Raw genomic sequence first — 21800 nt, forward strand, 5'->3', positions numbered from 1 at the left:
TCGCCAGTGCTAGACATCACTGTAAACTGTTAGACTGCAGACATCATAGCGATATGATTAAAATTGTTCAAGTTACGATAATAATCCCCAAAGCACAAACACAAACTCGCTTACTCTCTCTCTCTCTCTTTCTTTCTCGAATTTTTCGGATTTAAAATTGAAGAAACTAGCCTAAACACTTTCAAACCCAATTGGTTTATCAAATGCAACAATAAACAAGGCATGTATACGCAAACATGATAGAATAAACTATTTCTAGGTAAATTAAATCACTATATAATAGTCTTGATGGTAATGAGCACTTTTCGAAAAAGAAAACACACGAAAGACGGATATTGAAATAGATTTCAACATTTTGATTAATCACCCAATTAGTTCGAGTAAAACTGTAAAACAAACTTAAGACAACTTTCATAATGAGATTCTATATCATAAGCAAAACTTCAATGTAAGATTTTCCTTGTAATGTAACCATGTTTTAATGTTTTTACCTGTGCTACTTACATCATTTATTTTACTACATTTTACAGACTCTTTTAACATCTTTATGTTTCGTATTCTATCTTATAAATAATTTTACAGTTATTGAAACGGTGTATCTCCAAATTTTGTGTGCAATTCATCCTTTCATTTTCGGAACTAAACCTTTTGTTTGGCACTACATAGCCACTTTTGTGCTGAGGTGCCGTAAAATAGTACCATATACATTCTTTGTCAATGTTTACCCATGGGTTTTCTTTACTGTGCTAAATATCCGATACATACGACGTTTGTTTCACATTTTGTTGTTCTCCACTTGATACGTGATGTCCTGACCAGTCTAAAAACGTTTATGATAAAATGAAACAAAGGTAAAGAAAAACATTTGTCACTGTCCTTTAACAAACAAGAGCGTACGTCAATTAGCCTGTTTGTCCTTCAGTGTAAACCTCGTCGTGGCTCTCTTTGTATGATTTGTCTAAAACATATTATGCCTCTAATTATGCTTTATTCCTTGAAAATTCTATCAAAATCAGGTATACCGAACAGTAGAAGATAAAGAATACATTCTTAATCACTTCATGGACATTGCCGACTAAATATATTGGTGGTGTGTATATGTGCAATTAGAATTATTTTTTTTTCCTCATAGTTTTGTGTATATTTTTAATAGCTGATCCAAGTGAAGGTTGTCACAAACAGAGTTTAAGGAAGAAACATTGATTCTACCACTAGGCTTATACCTAGATTATAGGCTATAGTATATTTCCAATCATGTTTAGGTCATTTGCAATTTTCTAAGTTGGAGGCAAACAAATTTGAGGTACAGCCGTTTGGAGAGTTGCTCGTCAATATATCTCATCAAAGTGCGAGGTGAAGAAATATCAAAAGAAATGTTTTCAAAATGGCAGTCTTTGGGGGATATACTTTTAAAAAAAATAGACAAGTCATCCCTTTATTAGATTACTTGGAACGTTTTAACGAAACTCAGAAGACTAAAAGGATGTTTTGTGTGTTTGTGCTATGAGCTTTTACGTTTAGGATAAATAGTTGAATAAATGAAATTGGCATTAAGATACAAATCATAATCATTTCTCCGACGAGGTGACTGTAGTTTACTACAGCCTGATGGTGTACAGCATTTCTCCGACGAGGTGACTGTAGTTTACTACAGCCTGATGGTGTACAGCATTTATCCGACGAGGTGACTGTAGTTTACTACAGCCTGATGGTGTACAGCATTTCTCCGACGAGGTGACTGTAGTTTACTACAGCCTGATGGTGTACAGCACTGGTTAGGTTAGATGTGTAACAAGGGATACGGATAGTTCCTCAAACTTACATGGTGTTTACCTATCTGTGTGTTTTCAAAACAGGATGGCATTTTGAGAAGTATCTTTGGACAGACCGTTGCCAGTTTGAGTGGGTTTCGTTGGCACATTGTTAGTTTAATGTTCATCTAGTTCGTTATTGTGTAAAGTGGTGAGATAGAAATGATCTCTTCATTAATTTTCAGTTAACACCTGCTAGGTGGTGGTGTGATTCATCGCAATCAGTCTTGGATAGCGTCTAAAAGATAATATATAATAACTTACAAGACTTTTTTATTGGCATTCTATCTTAACGTAACCGCATTAGTTACATTCTGAAGATACTGTTGATAAAATTAAAGATGCACGTGATCCCTGATGACATATTGGCAAGGGTCAACATCACGATCATGCACGATGTGAAGGTTGTTAGTAGACAAAATAAACGTTTTGACCTGATTCAGTATTAAAAATTGGTCGTGTATTAAATTCAGTTCGCTGTTAGGGTCACTGCTAGATCAACTATTTTAAACCGATTATCTTAGAGGTCTTCCTCAATGCTTTTTCATGGTAAATTCCGCAAAGCGTCTCGTGCTAGTAAAATTTGTTTGAATCAGTTCCTCACTGCGATTCAATACAGAAAGTTTAATATCAATATTGCTTATTGATCGCTCACTCTGTGCTACAATATATATGTCTTTCTCTAGGTAGCCTGTGAATAAGAGCTTTAAGAATTACAGTACACTGTGTATGTGTTTTCCATAAATATCTAGTTTTCCTAATCACAGTTAGATTATCCTCGCGGACGTACTGATCACGTACCGCTGTTTTTGTAAATAAATAACTTGCTCCTCGCTTTAACATATACTTACTATTTTTAATTCATAATACACTAATCATGACCTATTAAAGATAATATGTTTCATCACTCGTTCCATAACAGACTATTAACGAGAACAAAGCAAGGATGCTGCAAGGGTTGGACAGGAAGAGGATCGAATGATTGCAGTGATGGTTAGTTTTCAACCTCGTATACACGTTTTCAAACATTATAAAAGAATATATTTTCTTACAGAATTTAAATAGCGTTCATTTTCAAAGTCATCTGTTAGTAATGTAGAAAACACCATACATCGTAATGTACTGTTCCTGAAAGATTCCAGGGTTTGATTACCAACAATTGTCTATAACCGCATGATGGACATCTAAAATGTAAATTTAAGTGGTAATATTCCTTTCCTGACCGTATTTGTTATAGGTCTTAATTAACAGAATGTATTTGCTAAATGGAAGTATACACAGTTAAATGTATGTAACGATACTTAGACCCTAAGTAGTTTTCTCTACGTTAACTGCGATTTTAGTCTTTGACCACACTTTTGGTTTTGTTGGGAGGAGGACGGAGGAGGAGGGGGCGGGGATGGGCTTGAAAAAAAACATTGCATTTTCAAAGAACTTAATTACTACTTTTGATATCTTACTTCAGCGGCAATTTTTCTTGAGAGTATTAGGAGAGCTGATTAGTGTAGACAATCTATCAATCTATCAATCAATCTATCTATTTATCTATCTATCTATATATTTTGCCGATCCTACTTAGCCTATCATTGTAGCTTTAGTAGTCTAACGTTTCGAAGTTCAGCAACTATTTAACCTGAAAGAAACTTCAAAGATCTTTGAAATCATAATCATAAATTGCAGTTGCGAATATGCAAGATTACATTAAACAAGGGTAATGTATATTCACAAATAAGAAAAGTCCATTCCGTTTCTCTTCTAAATAATATTCTGAATAGAGCATTTAACGTCGAGAAGTTAGACCATATTCTTTGCTGAGTTGTTTTTGATATGTTCTCCAAAGGATGCAGATACAGATAACAATAGTCTGGAGCATCTTGAAAACAATCGTTGAGCTATTTTTGCCTCGTTGTTGATACACTGTGGCAAATAAAATGTCTGAAGTTAGATATAATTTCTCGGCATTAAAGAAGAATATGAACGTTTGCATTGCAAAGATGTTCCGTGCTTGAATAATGCATAGTTCTCCTTTTTTAACGAAGTATAAGATTTATGACAATCATATACATTTGAAGGCCTCGTTATATCATGCTAGATGTCATACTTGAGGAATGAACAATCATATACATTTGAAGGCCTCGTTATATCATGCTACATGTCGTACTTGAGGAACGAACACACTAATTACTTGTTTGAAAAGTGGAATGACAAGTGGACAATGCAAAAGGCAATCATATATGCTTTCCTGTTCTTGGAAACAAGAATCGGTTAAATGAAACGTTTGATCTTTGTTAATGATTACAAGAAGATTAATGGTTGAGACAAGGGTCCAAATTAAAAAAGTACGCAATTTGCTTTTATCTTCAGAGATTTATTTTGATAAATGTTACTTTTCTTTACTTTAAACGACATATTTTATGCTTAATAAAACAGAAATAATCGACTTTCTTCTGTGGGGAGTATAGTACAATATGAATGAGGTGTATGATTCTTTACACAACATGCAAATGGCTCAGATTTATAATTTATTGCTTTTCTTGTTCCATATGCAATGTCCTTTTATTTTGAAGCCAGAGCGTTACAGTTAATATATATATATATATATATATATATATATATATATATATATATATATATATATATATATATATAATCTTTATTTCCTATCTTTCTAAAAACATTTTTTTTCTATATTTCGTCTTCCGGTATTTAATTAAATGAGCCCATGTTTTTAAAACTATTTATGATTAGAACATTATGTATCTGTTATAGCCTTATGCGATGGAAAGACTAATCCTAATGCCTGCAGAAGAAATGAGGGATTTGTGCGGTACAAAAATGGGACCATCATCACAAATAGTGGTGGGTCGTGCGAGAAACCTGATGTTTGTACGAATTGCAATGAAGGCTACTACTCGGAGGGCCCATACTGTAGAGGTGCGTAAAATTTCCCAGCTACAGGTACAGGTATACAAATTTTAAATTCCCTTCTTCTATGTTTTAATAGACAATCATGCACATAAATTCTGCATGTACTGGATATTTATATTTATTGTTTTGTTTTTTACAATCTATCTCTTGCTCTGCCTACATAACTTTTGCAACATTAAACACATGATTTAATGCAAATGAAATCAAAGTAGAAATTGTTGATAATATTGCAAGATGACAACATCATTGCAGCTTGAAATACGTGTTTATCTCTGTTGTTTATACTCATAACTGTTGAAAAGGACCGTTCCGATGACCTAGTGGTAAGATCGTCCGCCTCACAAAGCGAATGTCACAATGATAGAAAACAAAATTGTGTCTAAGTACTTGCAATAAATGAAGTGTGTGCATCAGACATTCCTGTTGAAGTTATAAAACATTTGGATATAGTATGTGCTTGAAGGTATGTGTTTTTACTGACAATATATGAAGTAGTTCGAAAACGGCCTTTTAGATGAGGCCGGCGACTCTAAATCAACCATTTATCTTGACTCGTTGTTAAACCGACCATACTGCATAGGGGAAAAGTGGATATATTGTGACAAACCCATATAGCTGTTTACTTTGTGAGCTAAGGAAAGATATATCTTTACAATTGAGATAAATATAACTAATATAAAAATAAATGTTATCCTCCATCGTGAATATTAATTGAAAATCTTTCCTTCCAGATATTGTTCACAAGACCAATTTTGCCCATGTCTTGAAGCACATTTAAGGCAGAAAATATGTAAATCGATATCAGTTAACTTACTTTTGGCTCTTCTTTATTTTGCGTACCTCCGCTAAGTTTTCTTTATATTCCCTATACAATGCTAGTATACAGTAAATAAAAATAGCCGATCTGATGCTTCCAAGATCTTTATTATCATCATATCTGTTGTAGCTTGTAAGCATCATTTACATATTTATAGTTTTCAAGTTTGTGCAAGAGGCAGAAAATAAATATCTTTCACGATATTTAAAAGTATCTGGTATCTTTCAGCATGCACAAAAATTAATAATTGCAATGTTCCCCGTTGTACCAATGCTGGCGATACCACATGTGTCCTTTGCGAGGGACAGTATGCGGATGATATCAGTGGATACGGAAAATACGCATACACCAGTCTTCTTGATGCTGGAAAAACCTGTAGGCGTAAGTAGCTCACACACAGACACACACACATATTTACGTACATATATACGTCTATATAACATATGTGTGTGTGTGTGTTAATTGTTTAATACTAATAATGTTGCATTTCATGCCTTGGTCTACATGTCATTTATTTATTTCTTCTCGACTTGATGTCAAATAATGAAAACACATGATTATAGACTGGAAGCTTGCTAGATCATTGGATTGTAAACCAAACTCACAGTACATCCTGACTTTCAGCCCTCAAGCCTTAAATATTTAAAAAATAATGATTAGATGTAGCGTTAGTGATTCTAAATCAAAGCGTAACTCGATATAGAGAGTAAATCACTGTTTCGTTTTTAGCATGGTGGAGCTGTTTGGACATAAAGGCAAACCATGCTTTAGGCTGGATGGAGCAGAAGGCAAACTATTGAGTATACCAAACCTTGGGTGATGGTTATTTGTCATCAAAATAATCTTGTATTTACTAGTTGGGTCAAAAAAGTGAACATTCGTCAAATTCTCGACAAAAAAGGACAAAATCCCCACAACTAATACAGGCTTAACATGTTGCATGTTACCTAAATCTTCCAAATTCTGTCATTAACTATTGTTGATGATTCTACTTTTCAAGCATCACCCATAAGGCATCATCGCCGCGCAAAGGTTTTATGCGAGTGAATATTACAGGCGAACTGTTTCATGATCAATTTTTGATCATGTGGCTTGACAACTATAAAAGTTGTATAATGAACATATTGTCTTTCGCGGTCATGCAGAGCAATCAAGAGACCATAACTGCCACGAAAACACATATTCTGAAATCAATAATACGTGTCTTCTTAACCTACGCTAGGAAGGAAGTCACTGTTTAATAAATACGCAATAAAAGAACATATAACATACTGTGAAAGATAGATTAACACATATTTACTTCGGATTAATAAGGGTTTTCTCGAACAAACAGGATTAAATCGCATAATGCAACGGTGGTTTTATGAATATGCGGGATAATAGATCACTTGATCAGCATACAATTTCGGACGCACAATGCAATCTCGAGAAACCCATTGGATCTTGGATATAATAAAAACCGTGTTCGAAAGGACTTTTCGGTTAGACAGTAAATATGTGTTAAAGAGACGTTCTCGGCAAGCTTGAACTGCCTGGTCAAGTAATAGCATCGAAAGATGAAAAGGTCTAACCCCTCTTCCTCTACATAGCGAAACAAGCAATATCGAACACCTGAGTTAGATTGGCTCATTGTGGATGTTTCTGCAATTTCTAAGGACATCACGGACGTTTGAAGTGTTCTTGTGCGCACTAATGCCACAAATAATTTTCCTCGTATCAAGTTAACTATCACACATTCACGAGACTCCAACTTCACACCTGGATGGTTTTTTCTTGCCTTGCATTCATATCATTTATCAGCTCGTTTTCTAAACCCTACATCAGTACCTGTTTTGCAACGAACTACAAAACATCAAGCAAACACAAACTTATTTATATCTAAAACTTCTAAGTACCTATACGTGATTATACCCTGATAAGTCCTTCTATCAAGCAATCTGACAGGGCAATATTATAGAACAAATCCATGCCACTATTAGTCTTATGAATAATGTATATTAAGACGCACACTCCCGGTGAACTGCTAATTTCTCGGTTTGACAGATATCTTGCAGACACCGATACCCCATGATCAAACAAATACTCACTAAAATTGAATGACGCTTTAACTGGAGACGTTAATCAAAATATCACACATTCTAGGTCAATTACAGTATTTTATTTTTTAACAATTGCAATATTTAAACTGGAATTTCAAGCATTCTGTAAATTTATCGTTATGTCCACCTGACATTTTATTATTTCAAGCTGGACGACTTGATATTAACGAACAGAGTGTATGTATATTTTTAACGGCATTTTCTAGAGGCCTGCTCTTGGCGAATGGGAAGTCGATGTTACCCTGGAAACTGCCCAAACACTACAATTACAAGCTGCACATGCGTGGACGGTTTCTCTGGACCGGACTGTGATCAAAGTACTCTCTCTCTCTCTCTCTACCAATATATTGTGTGACAGATTCATGCATAGGAAAACAGCATCAAACTGATTAGAGACGAGGAAGCTGACAACATATAGTTTGAAAGAGTTTGATTTCAGATAACTTTTAACATTTGATATCTGAACATTCAGGCTTCCAGGATCAATTATTCAGAGTTACTGAAATCACAGTATTACAGGGTGTTATCATACTTATTCAGGGATGAGCGGAAGGGGAAGAGTCATTTTGATTAATTATGTCACCACTAGTACCATTGTTAATTATTTTATGATTTCTGACACTGCTTCCTGAATAGTATAGTAGCGTACTTACATACTATATCCTATAAGCACCGATTGACACTCATGGCCAGATAGAGTATTAACGCAGATTGTCAAATCAAATTCCAAATAATTGTATAGATGTGTGTGCCTACATTCTGCTATGCTAGCTTAGTAGTGGATTTATTTCTCATTTATTTTTTTTATATTTCAATTTAATATTCTGATGAAATGTGGAGAATGTGGCTATCACATTTTTGGTGTGAGCAGCATGAAAAACGTCTTCTGTTTGCAGTAACACAAAAGAGCGCTATTACGTATACATTCTTGAAGTTAATTCACGACACAGAGACAGTGGAAGCTCCACCAGACAGTAAAGGAGGTGAAGGACAAGCCACAACATGGACCAACATGAAACCTAAAACAGCTCTGAAGGCTAATTTAATTCTGAATGGGTTTTACGATCCAAAATTAGACGAATACAAACCACAGTATGTCAGCAAAATCGATGTCGGGGTTATTTACGGAAAAGTAGAACTACAACTTTACAGAGGTGCATCCTCTCTCTCTCTCTCTCTCTTTTAAATTCCCAAACGACCTAATCTTCCGATTAAAGGACTCGTATAAACACTACCTTGACCTCAATATTCAGTAGCTCTTGAAGGTTTCTTTCTCTCGCACTTTTATATTTATAACAAATTAAACCGCGTTATGGTATTTAATTTAGACATGAACTCTGCTGGAATAGGGTTTCATTCTATTCCGATGTAAACATTTAACATATGAACAAGAAGCGTCTGGATGATGCTAGTATGATGATTAGTGTCATGAATGTCTAAGTAGTCAGTTTAAAGATATAATTTTCCTTCACCACTAAAACCACAATGGAAGAAAGGAAATTCACTATTACACAAAGAAAAAGAACTAAAACTGTCCAGATGTTACGGTAAATACTTGATTAAAATGTATCTGATGGTTCTATTATATGTCCCACTATTTAGTACGGGATATTTATACGACTTCTTTGCATAAGAGAAACAGCATTGCAATTGATGCCTAGTTCTGATGCTCTCTTTCTCTCTGTTTGTCTCTTTCAATGAGAAATGTTAATTTCCATGAATTTTCTTTACTTCATAAGGGGGAAAAAGCATCTCGGTGACTTACGTACATGAATGTAACCCTGGAGTGAATAATCCAATACGGACTAACCTCGCATGCGAAAGAAACTTCACTTTAAACGACTGGCCGACCTATGTTCACCAAGATCGGTAAAAATGCCTTCTTATAAAATGATTCGTCTCTTCCAGCCTTGGAGACATTTTAGTTACATGTGATCTATATTATCTACATAATTTAAAACAGTATGTGGAAAAGTAAAATTATCCTCAAGGGAGTAATGCTTTGTTAAAATCTTAAGACATATTGCCTGTTTTCTTTTATTACTTGACAATGTAACGATTTCATACCAAGACATCGTTCACCTATATATAGATTTCAATCGAAGTACAGTGTATCTCCCATTCACAATGCAATGGGACAATGACAGGTTACAAAATATATGCAATGATTTCATACCAAGACATCGTTCACCTATATATAGATTTCAATCGAAGTACAGTGTATTTCCCATTCACAATGCAATGGGACAAGGACAGTTTACAAAATATATGCAGCTCTCATACGAGTGTACGCAGTTTATGCAACCGAAGACAATGCATGCAAATATATATGCAAGGTTCTAAGCTGTATTAAAAAGTAAAGTATTTTCAGGTCTATATGACAGGCTGTTTGTAAAGAATCCTTGAAGAGATTCAAAGAGCACTATTTATACTTATATGTGTTAGTTATCATCATGTCACGCACTTTGCATTAAATTGCAATTAAAAGAGTAAGATTTACATAATAATTTTCGATAAAAATATCCCAAATGGAAGAGATGAATAGCCGAATGACCAAATTATGACGAGCAACACCGGCAATAGAAGATTGATAGGAAGAATGTGGGGGCCCCGAGTGGCCGAGTGGTCTAAAGTGCTGTCCATTACGGATCACTGCCATCTCAGCTCTGTCTGCGTGGGTTCGAGTCTTGCATTCAGCCAATGTGGGTATGTGAGAAAGCTTGCAAGTAGCTTCTCGTGGGTCGGTGGTTCTTTCCGGGGTTTTCCCGGGTTCTTCCTCCACCATTAATACTTTCCGTCATGTATAGCCTATCATGTGCTGAAAAATGACGTTAAACGCCACAACAACAACAACGAAAAAATAGGAAGAATGTGAATTTATTACCTGGAAATTCTAGAAATATTAATTTCGCTTCTGGTGAGAAAGAAAAACATGTTTGGTAACATTCAAAACTTAAATCTTCTTTTCAGCATTCAGTTTACAGTTGAAGCCAAAAACGGTGGTCGTGTGTCTGTTACAAATTTTGACCGCGAACCGAAGATGGAATACTACCTACTGCAAGGACTCACTACGCATTATAGCTTTGATGTCGCCTTCGACTACAAGGAACCCACACACTGCGTGGAGGATCGTGCAAGTTCATGTACCAAAGAGTCACTGAGTGTTTCAGACGTGACAAATATTGTGCGTAATGTATCGTACTTCAATAGTTGTTTAAATAATTGCAGATATATTTAGAAAATCCTGGATGCTCAAACATCCCTTACTCACATACTCGGTACCAGTGGAATGACTTGTTTAATCCCTTGGTAAATGATTCCTTTGCGTGTGATCTCAAGAAGTGTACATACTGAGTTTACTAGTTTTCGAAGTTCTAGAGTTGCTGTTAAAACGTGCTAATTAGTATGCCGATTTTATTTTTATTCATGCAAAAATAAAAATATTTGGCTTCGAGTACCTATAAAAAAAAGGATACTACCATAAATGTACTATATACAAGGGGTATTTAAAACGTGATAAATATTAATGCGCTGTTCAACAAAGTTTTTATCAGTTCGGCCTACATGAATCTGGTTTAAATATTTCAAGTCCACGGTTCATCGCCTGTTACAAACTCACTCAAATGTCTCTGGTTACTCTTTTCATATTGGGCGAGTGTTTGACAATTTCAGACCAAGTCTAATTTTGATCAGCCGTCAACAAATGTAGCAATATCTTGCACAAGCATATTTTGAGCTTCAGATGAGTCTTTGGTATATTAAAAAACAGTTGACAAATTAATGCCCGTGACAATGGAATTATCTTCGATTGTGTGTTGAGCATTTTAATAAATTTTCCCGTTCACATCATCGACTTTTCACTCACCAATCGCAGACAACAATTTTTCAGAACCTGAATCATCCTCCATGGACTCATGACTACATTTAAGCCGACAAAATCACCTCAAAATTGTAGGATACGTTACAGAATTACATCCGTAAACTTTATCCAAGTCGGGCATGATATCAACTAGAGAGTACTCTAAGAATATATGGATTTACAGTATACTCCTTGCACAGCAGCAGAATATGTTCACCTCGTACTGTTTAACGTCACTCTTATTAACCTACGTTACGTCACACGCATATATCTGCAAGTGTCTGGTGTGCTGATGTGCAGCTTAAAATAATTTTATAGAATGTTAGTTTGTATATGATAGACATAAAATTTGACAGGTTCAAAACAAAAAAAGTTATAACATAATTTTCAAAACGTTCAAATACCCCTAGTATGGTAACAAAATTTATCTAGTTCCTTTTCACATCTATATGACACAATAAAAGTTATCTGGATACAATAAATGAATTGAATAAGGCTTCCAATAACATGTATGTTTATCATTTAAAATTTTCAGAATACACTTACATCAACTCACTATGTCTAAAAGGCACTTGGCTTCATAGTAGTAATTATCATTAAGTTTAGATCTGGTGAAATAATTGTTCATGTTATAGAATTTTAAGCAGCATCAGGTCTATTAATCACGTTCATTTTATCCAACAAATGAAAATTATTGTACTAACCTTTAAATAAATCACATAAAACGCTACTGGAGAAACGCGCCAACAATGCATATGTCAACGTGATTCTAATTCATGCCGTATTCTACTTTGACAGTCTTGAATTTGTTCGTTAATAAAAATAAATCGCAGAGAGAGAGAGAGAGAGAGAGAGAGAGAGAGAGAGAGAGAGAGGAGGGAAGGGAGAGTACAATTGCGCAGAAATTATGAATTAAATACAGTAATCATACCGATTAAAAGATCTGGACACTTCAGGAATAAGGGCGATTAAGGGTTAATGGCCAGCAGACTGTCTTCCTTTTTCATGTAATCTATTGCTGAATGTAAATTACCTGAAAATCAAATACGTTACAGTACAATATTTTATGTCAAAATAATATAAGATGAAGTCGAATAATTTGTTGAGGAAGTAGAATTTCTGTTTCAAATAGTTCTAATATATCTTGGATATTAAAAACCAAAATAAATAAAATTAAAACGAATGTTGATACAGTAGTATATACTTAATCGTAATTGTTACGACTGTATGGTCGTAAGGTAAGTAACAAAAAGAAGCAAAATAATAACGTTTTGTAAAACTTAACAAACAATATCATTCTCAAAGTTATTAAATGAAATTTAGCAGAAACTTACAGTATTATGAATCGATCCAAACTAATCCTAAAAATTATATTCAAAGCCAAAATGCTCGAATGTTCCATATGAATTTCAGGTCCTCGAATATACTGGGCTGAATTGTCCAGAACTCTGTTGAATAAATTCACAATAGTCCAAAAATAATATTTTAGCGCAAAGAGCACTTTGTAATTCCAATGAATAATCCAAAAATATGTTTAAGATACTATGTAAATACAGCATTAAAAATGTCTGCAGACTGATGTTACAAGAAGACCATAGGAAATAAGAACGAAACAAATGACCAGGTCCACGTAAAAATATACAAGAAGAAGGGGTGAAAATGCATTTTGACCTACTCGCTATGTGAAATTGTGTAAATCTTATATATATATATATATATATATATATATATATATATATATATATATATATATATATATATATATATATATATAAGTATGTACAGAAGTACTGACACTCATAACATCCACTTATCAAGGTATGGGTTTAAGGTTTATCGAAAATCATTCACGTGTTAAATATTTCACGTGTTCGAAATTCAATTGCGTCAACTCAGTATATCTGACAGACAAATGTCATTACCATAGTGGTCATCATTAAGATTAAATCAGAAGATATGTGCATTCCTGTTATGGAACTGAATCAATGTAACTCGATTAATGATATTCTTATTATTAAACAAATGGAAATAATTTTACAAAATGAAAATATCAGATAAAACACTTGTACGGATTCGCTCCATGAAATCCCATTGTGGTATTATGCTGTGTCCTACGTATACCGTCTTGAATTTGTTCTTCACTTTGAGAAATTAAACTTTGGTTTTTTCAGTCATCTTTTCAAGTTACATGGAAAGGATGGAATGACACTGATTCAGGGATAAGTAAATATGAAATCGAAGTGTTCCAGCTGATACCTGATGGTAAAATCAGTGACATAACCAAATTGAAACACGGCGACAAAGTTTCAACGCTTGGATATTTTAATTCATCAGTGTATGAGGTGCGTCCTGGGTAAATGATCAATTTACTGGGAAAACTATCAGCATACATTCATACCTTGAATTTTTCTTTTAACTTGTGACTATTCATTTTATTGTATTTGTTGGTACTGGTAAACAATTCATTACAATGATAAAGTTCGTTTCGCAAAGGCAAAGAAAAATTTCATAGATAAATTCGCAAGAAAAAAATTAAGTAAAGGAGAACAAATGTTTCCAGCTTTGATAATTGTTTTCTGGAGATAATGTTCTTTAGTACAACTTCGATATGAATATGAACACTTATATCGATCTTTAAGTCCGTCAGTTCGCAGACCAACTATCTGTCAATCTTGCACTGGAATTTATTCTTTATTGAAAACAAGAATACAATAATGTCGGATTTTCACCAAAAATAAAAGATGTTGGGGAAAATTCTATCATTGTTATGAAAAAAGTATTATTTTAAACTCATTTGCAGGCAAATATCTCCGTCAGAAATGTGGGTGCATACGCTATTATGTTGATAGCATTTGACAAGGCGGGCAACAAAAAATCATCAAGACGTATTTTCATTTTCGATAACATTTCTACCATTGAAAAAATGAATGACCCTTCAAAAGTTACATCGGCCTCAAAAGAGACTAATTATGAATGGATCACAAAACCATGTCAATCCGTTCATGTAGAATGGTACAATCGTTTCGCAAATACAAAGCATGAAGGGAACGGATGGCTGAATTCGGTGGAGACAGTGTATGAAGTCGATAACGTCTTTGACGACAACGAAGGAGAAAGACAAATAAACAGAAAAGATAATGTTCATGGTATACATACATACATACCTACACACATCCATCCATGCAAATATATATATATATATATATATATATATATATATATATATATATATATATATATATATATATATACGACGTCACATAGTTAATCACATAAAGTACACTTTATGACATCATTAATAGTTATGTATGGATTTAGTCCGATCACCGAATCTTGGATTAATTTTAGAAACTTTATTTATTCTGATCCGAACACATAAAAACATGAAGTTTGCACATTTGTGTATCTTTGTTCTTCTGATTTTGTTTTTAACTTTATTTCTGTTGATTATCTACGTTAACCAAGCGTGTAAATCGTCCAGGTTTTCTCTTAGATTTGTGTTAAGAGATTTTTTGTACTTTGTAAGTTGTTTCTCCCCCGTTATACAACTTGTTTATTTCAAAACGTGAGGACCATTTTGTGATGATTATCATCGTGCTAGCAAGGTAGTTATACCACGGAATTTATCTTTGCATGATTTCTAGACGATAGTTAACAGTTTGGGGGCTTTCGGACATATAGTGCATAGAGCATAGTTATTGGGATGATGTACCCCTTGTTGTGCGATTCAGTTATGACCAAGATTCATTAGACTGGTTGTACCTGCATAAGTATGTGCAAAGTGGGAAAGTTCGTTGCCATTGAATGTTGATACATTTTTGATATTCTGATATCAGCATAAAAGATACACACATACAAACACACACACACACACACACACACACATACATATACATACATACACACACACACACATATATATATATATATATATATATATATATATATATATATATATATATATATATATATATATATATATATATATATATATATATATATATAATAGTGTGCGTACCTGCATTCATTTACTTAGTACTAATCATATTCTGTTGAACATTATTTTCCAAAATTAATAAAATTTGATTAAGTTAAAATAAATTAAACCGAAAGAAACATATTGAAAAATATTCCCTTCCTACATAGAAAACACGTTTAACTCCAACACTTCGACAACGCAGATGACACCTGAGAAATGTGGTTTTCATTGTACCTTTAAAATTAAATTAGTGTAGCCTAAATTACTCTACACAGTATAACACCTTATTTTCTTAAAGGTATTGTTAGGTTTGAAGTTGGTTACCAGACAATCTACGAAAGCAACATCACACACATGCCTTTCAATAGTATACCGGATATACATTCCGAAAGCGCAGACTTAAAAGAAGACTTGGTAGATGGGAAACGGATGGTGATTCACGTGCGGGCCTATGACATAATGGGTAAATTTTCCGAAGATACTGTAAATGTCACAATTGACACCAGTCCACCTGTTATTGAGAATCTGTGGTTGACACGGAGAGATCGTGTTAATATCAGCGTGTCCAGTTTGAGGGAATTTACCAACCTAACGTAAGTGATCAACTACTTGTAAAAAGGTAAGTTCTCTTTTAGACCGTCAAAAACATTGTAGCATTGCTTTTGTTTGTATACACTTCTGGAAAATGAAATATGGTATTCTGTCTACATTGCTATGTAACCGTCATTATTAAAATCCGTTTGGTGCATATGAACGGAAAGGTTGTTTTCCAGTGTTCTTTATAAATACTTCCGACTTGAAATAAGCATGATCAGTTAGGTCTCTGATAGTCATGTGCAACTTTTACAATTACTTAACTAATGAAATTTAACTAAGATTCCATAACTGTTGTGCAGGGAAAGGCGGGCTTTATATTGTTAGTACTGTCAGTGTGAGATTATTTTAAGACTTTTTAAAGAAATTCCTTAAAGTGTTTTCCTTACCCGATAGTGACGAATGAAAAGATTTACTAGCAACGTTTCGCTTCTTTTACGAAGATGGTGAGTTCGCTTATGCTGAATAGAGTTAATACCGTCATAGCACCTTTTGGAATCATTTACTCTTATTCACAATTATTCATCATGCTGTATGATTTTCCGAAGACCAATATATAATATAAAAACACTTTTTGGAGAGTTTATATTCGATCCACTGTCGATAACATCATAAACGTAAAACACTGTGTTGAAATGAATTAAGAAAATAACTTTGATATATTTTCAAGAATTTCGACTTAAATTAATGAAATGCTAAAAAGTTGTCTCAAGAGTAACATTCTTTGGAATGGGATCTTATACTGTGTTAGTAAAGAAGATATTGTTGTCCGTTCGTCTGTAAAGTCGGTCCTATGTGTGTAAAGTCATTGAAATTCTGCTGCCCTTTCAAAGATAGACTTATGAACCTTGTGTCATTTATAGTCTTTTATATTTAGATTCTGGGAATACTTTCCAAATTTTGATGGGTGAGGCATGGGGAGTTGGTGTCAATTTATTAAACTTTCAACTTTGTATGTGACACATATTTTAGATTTATTTTGTATCTGTGATCTGTGACTTAAATGTCAACAATCAAAGAATGGGGCCCTTGGGTGATCCCGCGAACTTTCCCTCTCACCAAGAATTATGCAAGACTGACTTTCCTGCTTTATGGCTATATACGTCTTCTGGGAAACAGGTATGCATGCAGCTGGCATTATACCGGGATCTATTCCTACCGCGCCGAGACTTAACCCATGTGAACCATATATAAATTTACTGTGTACGAATTAAGTAATTCATACATTCAGCTGACATCCTCGGAATCATCCTTACCCACACGGGTATAGCACCAGGATCATAACTTGGAAACTGCTGAGCTATTCACACACACACACACACACACACTGAGCGTGAAAACATGAATAGAGAAATGTATGAATACATCTGACATCGGTCATAGAGCCATCCATGCCCCATCCCTCCAATGGTCATAGTTCCTGGGTCATAAAGGTCAGCTCCTTATATTACATCTGCATACTTGCTCAGAATGAAATGACATATGCACACACCCGGCTAATATTGTCCCTGGGCCAGTCATTAACCTCTTAAAACAGGGATGACAAGGATACGCCTTGTGTAAATACAGAATTTTATTTTGCATATTATGTTGCATATGCATGGTTTAAAGCTAGACACATGGGCGCCCGCACATAGAGGCAAGGGGCAATTTCACAACTGACCCTGTTTTGGTCTACATCTGTAAAACGTAGTAGCTAACCACTACATGTTTGCCCAACCATACCCCCACCCCCATCGAGCGTCCTTGCGCAGACAGTCATCAAGTAACAATACTCTTGTGTCCCATTCTATGACTCGCTATTGTTTCTGCGTAATTACTGTGACCGTTTACAATAAAACAATATTAAATCCCGAACATGATTAAATTATAAAACATGTCTTTCTATTATTTTAGGGTAGAATGGCTTGCCTATGATTATCACAGTGGGATTGATTTTATCCAGTGGAGGTTGTATGACAATTATACGGGTCACACGATTGTACATGGACTGAATCGTTTGTCTCTTCAGGGGGAAACAACAGTAAATTTATTAAACTAACTCTCTCTTCTTCTTCTTCATCTTCTTATTTAAGCGTTTGTCTGTACGGATATGCGCCATTTGCTTTCAGACTCTCGATCCATTTAGTTAAGAAACAGTATGATTCTATGGTGCTTACTAATTCAGTTTCCAAACGCACGTACAATTTCCCGATTCACATTCAGTATCGTACATATGTATCATATAATTTTGATTGCTTACCTAGTTTTCTTTAACGAGAGGACTGACAGCAATTACGAGAACCATCCATATATCCTGGTCTAATTTTCTTCGCCATACTTCAGCTCGAGACCGTTTACATGATGAGTTCTGTTTGCAGTATTATCTGCAGTAGACCTAACGTTTTTGTTAAGTTTACTTGCTCTTTTGGCGTGTATCTAGCATTTTTCCTGAGTTTCAAACGAGTTTCCTTGATATGTGCCCAAGTCATCCATATTGCATTCCTGTAAAAAATATTGAATGGACAGCCTTCAAAACTTGCTGAAAATCAAGTGTGAAGAGAAATATCTTACTACGTATGTTGATATGATAACGTAAGCACCAATATATGAATATCGTCAAATATGGTTCTTCAGATATAATCATCATGTACAAAGTAATTAGACCTTTAGAAGGATAAACTTTACCTTTGTAATTTTATCGCAATTAAAACATTACAATATGATCAATCTTTCCAGGATAAGGAGAAATGCCAAGCAAAGTATATGAACTACAGCCGTGGTGCTAACTGTTACTGTACTCCTTTCAATGGATGCTTTCACAAGCATTTTGCTTTAAGGCCTCACGTGTCGGTGGTTGAAAATCAAGGATTGAGGCCAGATAAAGATAAGGGAATCCATAACGGAGATTACTTTTTTGAGGTGGAGGTGAAAAATACCGCCAACCTTCACACAACTGTAACGATCAAGGTAAATGTAGTGGAAAAACCCTACCGTTGAAAACTTGGTAGCTAATTTATACATCATATTTACTAACTCGACTGTGCTCAGGCAACTTTATGTGCTGCAATTAATTACAATTAACTGTGAGAAGCTGGTACATGTATATTTTAAAAACAGTATTGATTGTAAATACTGAAAGGTTACTTAGAATATCTATGATATGAAACAAGCTGGTACATGTATCAATTAAAAACGGCATTGATTGTAAATGCTAAAGGGCTATTTACAATATGTATAGTTTGGAACAATCACGTAAGAATCTAGTATTCTTTTTAATGTCCCGAATCAAAAGTCCAAAATAAGATTCTTGTCCAATAGTAATTATTTGACAATTTTGTTAATATCTGAGAATATATGTGTTAGTTATAGTCATACGTATTTCTATAACAATGTTATCCTTGTAGTCTTCTCAGAAACGGTGTATGTGTAGAAACCATTATGTTTTCTTTCCCGTTCAATGATGTCTGTATAAACAGGTAACAATTGACACATCTCCCCCTCATGAAGGGTCTGTACACGAAGGATTTCCTGACCAACCGGAACTGGACTTCCAGCAATCAAGAGTCATACACGCATACTGGGACGGCTTCTTCGACAAAGAGAGTGGGGTCCTATTCTACAGATACGGGTTCTCTGATAAGTGCCTGTCAGCAGATTTTTTTGTCCTAGACTACAAGAAAGATGAAGTGGTATGACATAATTTCTCGATTATACCATATATAAATGTTTTTCCCTTGTTTATATTACCAAAAAAGATATCAACATTATATTGTTTGGCGTAAAAGTTTGCTTTGCCTCATTTCATTCATTAAGCCTGAACATGTCTGAAACTGATTCTACTAATTTGATCGACAAAATATGCACTCTCATATCAGCATTTGTTCACCATGGCGATTTATATATTTATAAAGATAGAAGAAGTGATTTTTTGAGAACGTAAGTTTCTGTCAATGTAAATACCTGAATGGAACATTAATCTAAACATATACCTGACGGGGCAAAAATTTTTGAATAATGTCCGAAATTTGCTTTTAGCGGTTCAAATATTGTTTTACTTTTCAAATGTTCTATGTTTGCTCTTTAGTCATTTATTATTTTCAAGATGGTAGAAACATATTCAACCACTGCTGTTTTCAATGCGTCCTCGGAGGGCACATATTTCCTGACTGTTGCAGCCTACAACCATGCTCTAGAGCCATCCAAACACGTTTGTTCAGACGGCGTATCGATAGATACTTCTCTCCCAATAGTGAGTGAGGTTAATATTGAGCACGTGCGCATCAGAGGCGGTTTGGTAAAAGATATCAACGATACTGTGTGGTATTTAGATGAGAACAGGAATCTTTATAAAGTTAGAGATGCAAGCGTATCTTGCCGGTGAGACTTCATTAACTGTTACACATTTTTAAAGTTTTGTTTTTGTCTTTTGTTTCCTCCATAAGGAAGATTGTAATATACATTTAAATTGCGCCGCCTTTTATCATATGCTACCATCAACATATCTATAGTATGTACGATCTATCATTAATATACCAAGATGTATACATTTTTCGTTAAAAAGAAACGAGGCTAGCCGAGTTTCCTTTTAATGAAACATTTATACAACCAGTTGTATATCAAAGTTAAGCACACATACAATATATATATATATATATATATATATATATATATATATATATATATATATATATATATATATATATATATAATCTTTCTCACCCATGCGACAGAGAAATCTACCTGTTTTGCTGACCTTACTTGTTTTAGTCTGTTGATCTCAGACCCGTACTCTCAGTCATGGTGTCCACGCGCCTGATGGAAATGTCACAAAATCCAACAAAAAACAAAAACAGCAGATTCAGAACAAAAATAAGTACAAACATACAGCAACGTAAGGTCTCTCCAACTTTGATAACACTATACCAAACATTTTCACACACACACACACACACACACACAAGCCGAGCTATTGGATACTCCGGACACACATGCAATACACATCACTGGCCAGAGATAACCAAACTCTCATAAGTCCTACTGCAAAGCCGGCAAAAAGCAAGAAATGTGTTATGTCGAACAGTTTTATTCTAACTTTGTCGAACACCCACAATGATCCCCTGTTGAATCGAATATACTAGTTAGAACTGTACAATGTAAGCATATTATACTGCACAGTATCGTGCCGTTGCTTACCATATCACGTTTTTTCAAATTAGAACTGATAAATAAGAAGAAAGAAATAAAGACGAACAAAACGTTAAATAAATTGCAGTATGTGTCATCCCGCAAAACAAAAATAAAATATACCGTATAATTTTGACTATCTTTGGCAACTTTGTATCATTGGTATTGGGAATACTGTGTTAAAATCCCATAGAACCTGTACACCTACCCGTTACGAAGTCCCAGGTTCTTGGTGGTTACTTGGTTCAAGTTCAGTTGTTTTTTTTATTCTTCCCACTCTACAGACTTTCCCGTATTCTCTCCCTTATGCATAAGAGAGAGAGAGAGAGAGAGAGAGAGAGAGTGCTCAAAGGAAAGCACACAAGATTTCGATGAAATTGTGTCCCATGTTTAATTCAGTTCGAATAAAGGGATTTTTAATATTCTCGAATTATTATTTTATTACATCGCTGATGAGCTTAATCAGTGGAAATTCATCACAGGCTTGGAGAAAATTAGGGCGACGGCCTATTGTTACAACGTAGTATAATGTTGAAATAATATTTAT

The 21800-nt window shown here is 34.5% G+C and overlaps 1 protein-coding gene across 1 annotated transcript in view; it reads left to right on the plus strand.

Moving 5' to 3' along the window:
• Positions 1–5837: 5837 nt before the first annotated feature.
• LOC149785559 (uncharacterized) overlaps positions 5838–21800 on the plus strand; it is a 57635-nt gene continuing 41672 nt past the window's right edge. The window contains exons 1-12 of the mRNA XM_089979910.1: positions 5838–5937; positions 7862–7972; positions 8552–8809; positions 9395–9524; positions 10626–10839; positions 13686–13856; positions 14315–14660; positions 15792–16086; positions 17984–18110; positions 18806–19036; positions 19546–19758; positions 20172–20420. Coding sequence (XP_089836036.1) covers positions 7879–7972; positions 8552–8809; positions 9395–9524; positions 10626–10839; positions 13686–13856; positions 14315–14660; positions 15792–16086; positions 17984–18110; positions 18806–19036; positions 19546–19758; positions 20172–20420 — 2328 coding nt within the window. The 5' untranslated portion in view covers positions 5838–5937; positions 7862–7878. The remainder of the gene's footprint in view (positions 5938–7861; positions 7973–8551; positions 8810–9394; positions 9525–10625; positions 10840–13685; positions 13857–14314; positions 14661–15791; positions 16087–17983; positions 18111–18805; positions 19037–19545; positions 19759–20171; positions 20421–21800) is intronic.

The sequence above is a fragment of the Sinohyriopsis cumingii genome, chromosome 13, assembly GCF_028554795.1.
Source record: "Sinohyriopsis cumingii isolate HCF-2022 chromosome 13, ASM2855479v2, whole genome shotgun sequence".
NCBI classification, from domain to species: domain Eukaryota; kingdom Metazoa; phylum Mollusca; class Bivalvia; order Unionida; family Unionidae; genus Sinohyriopsis; species Sinohyriopsis cumingii.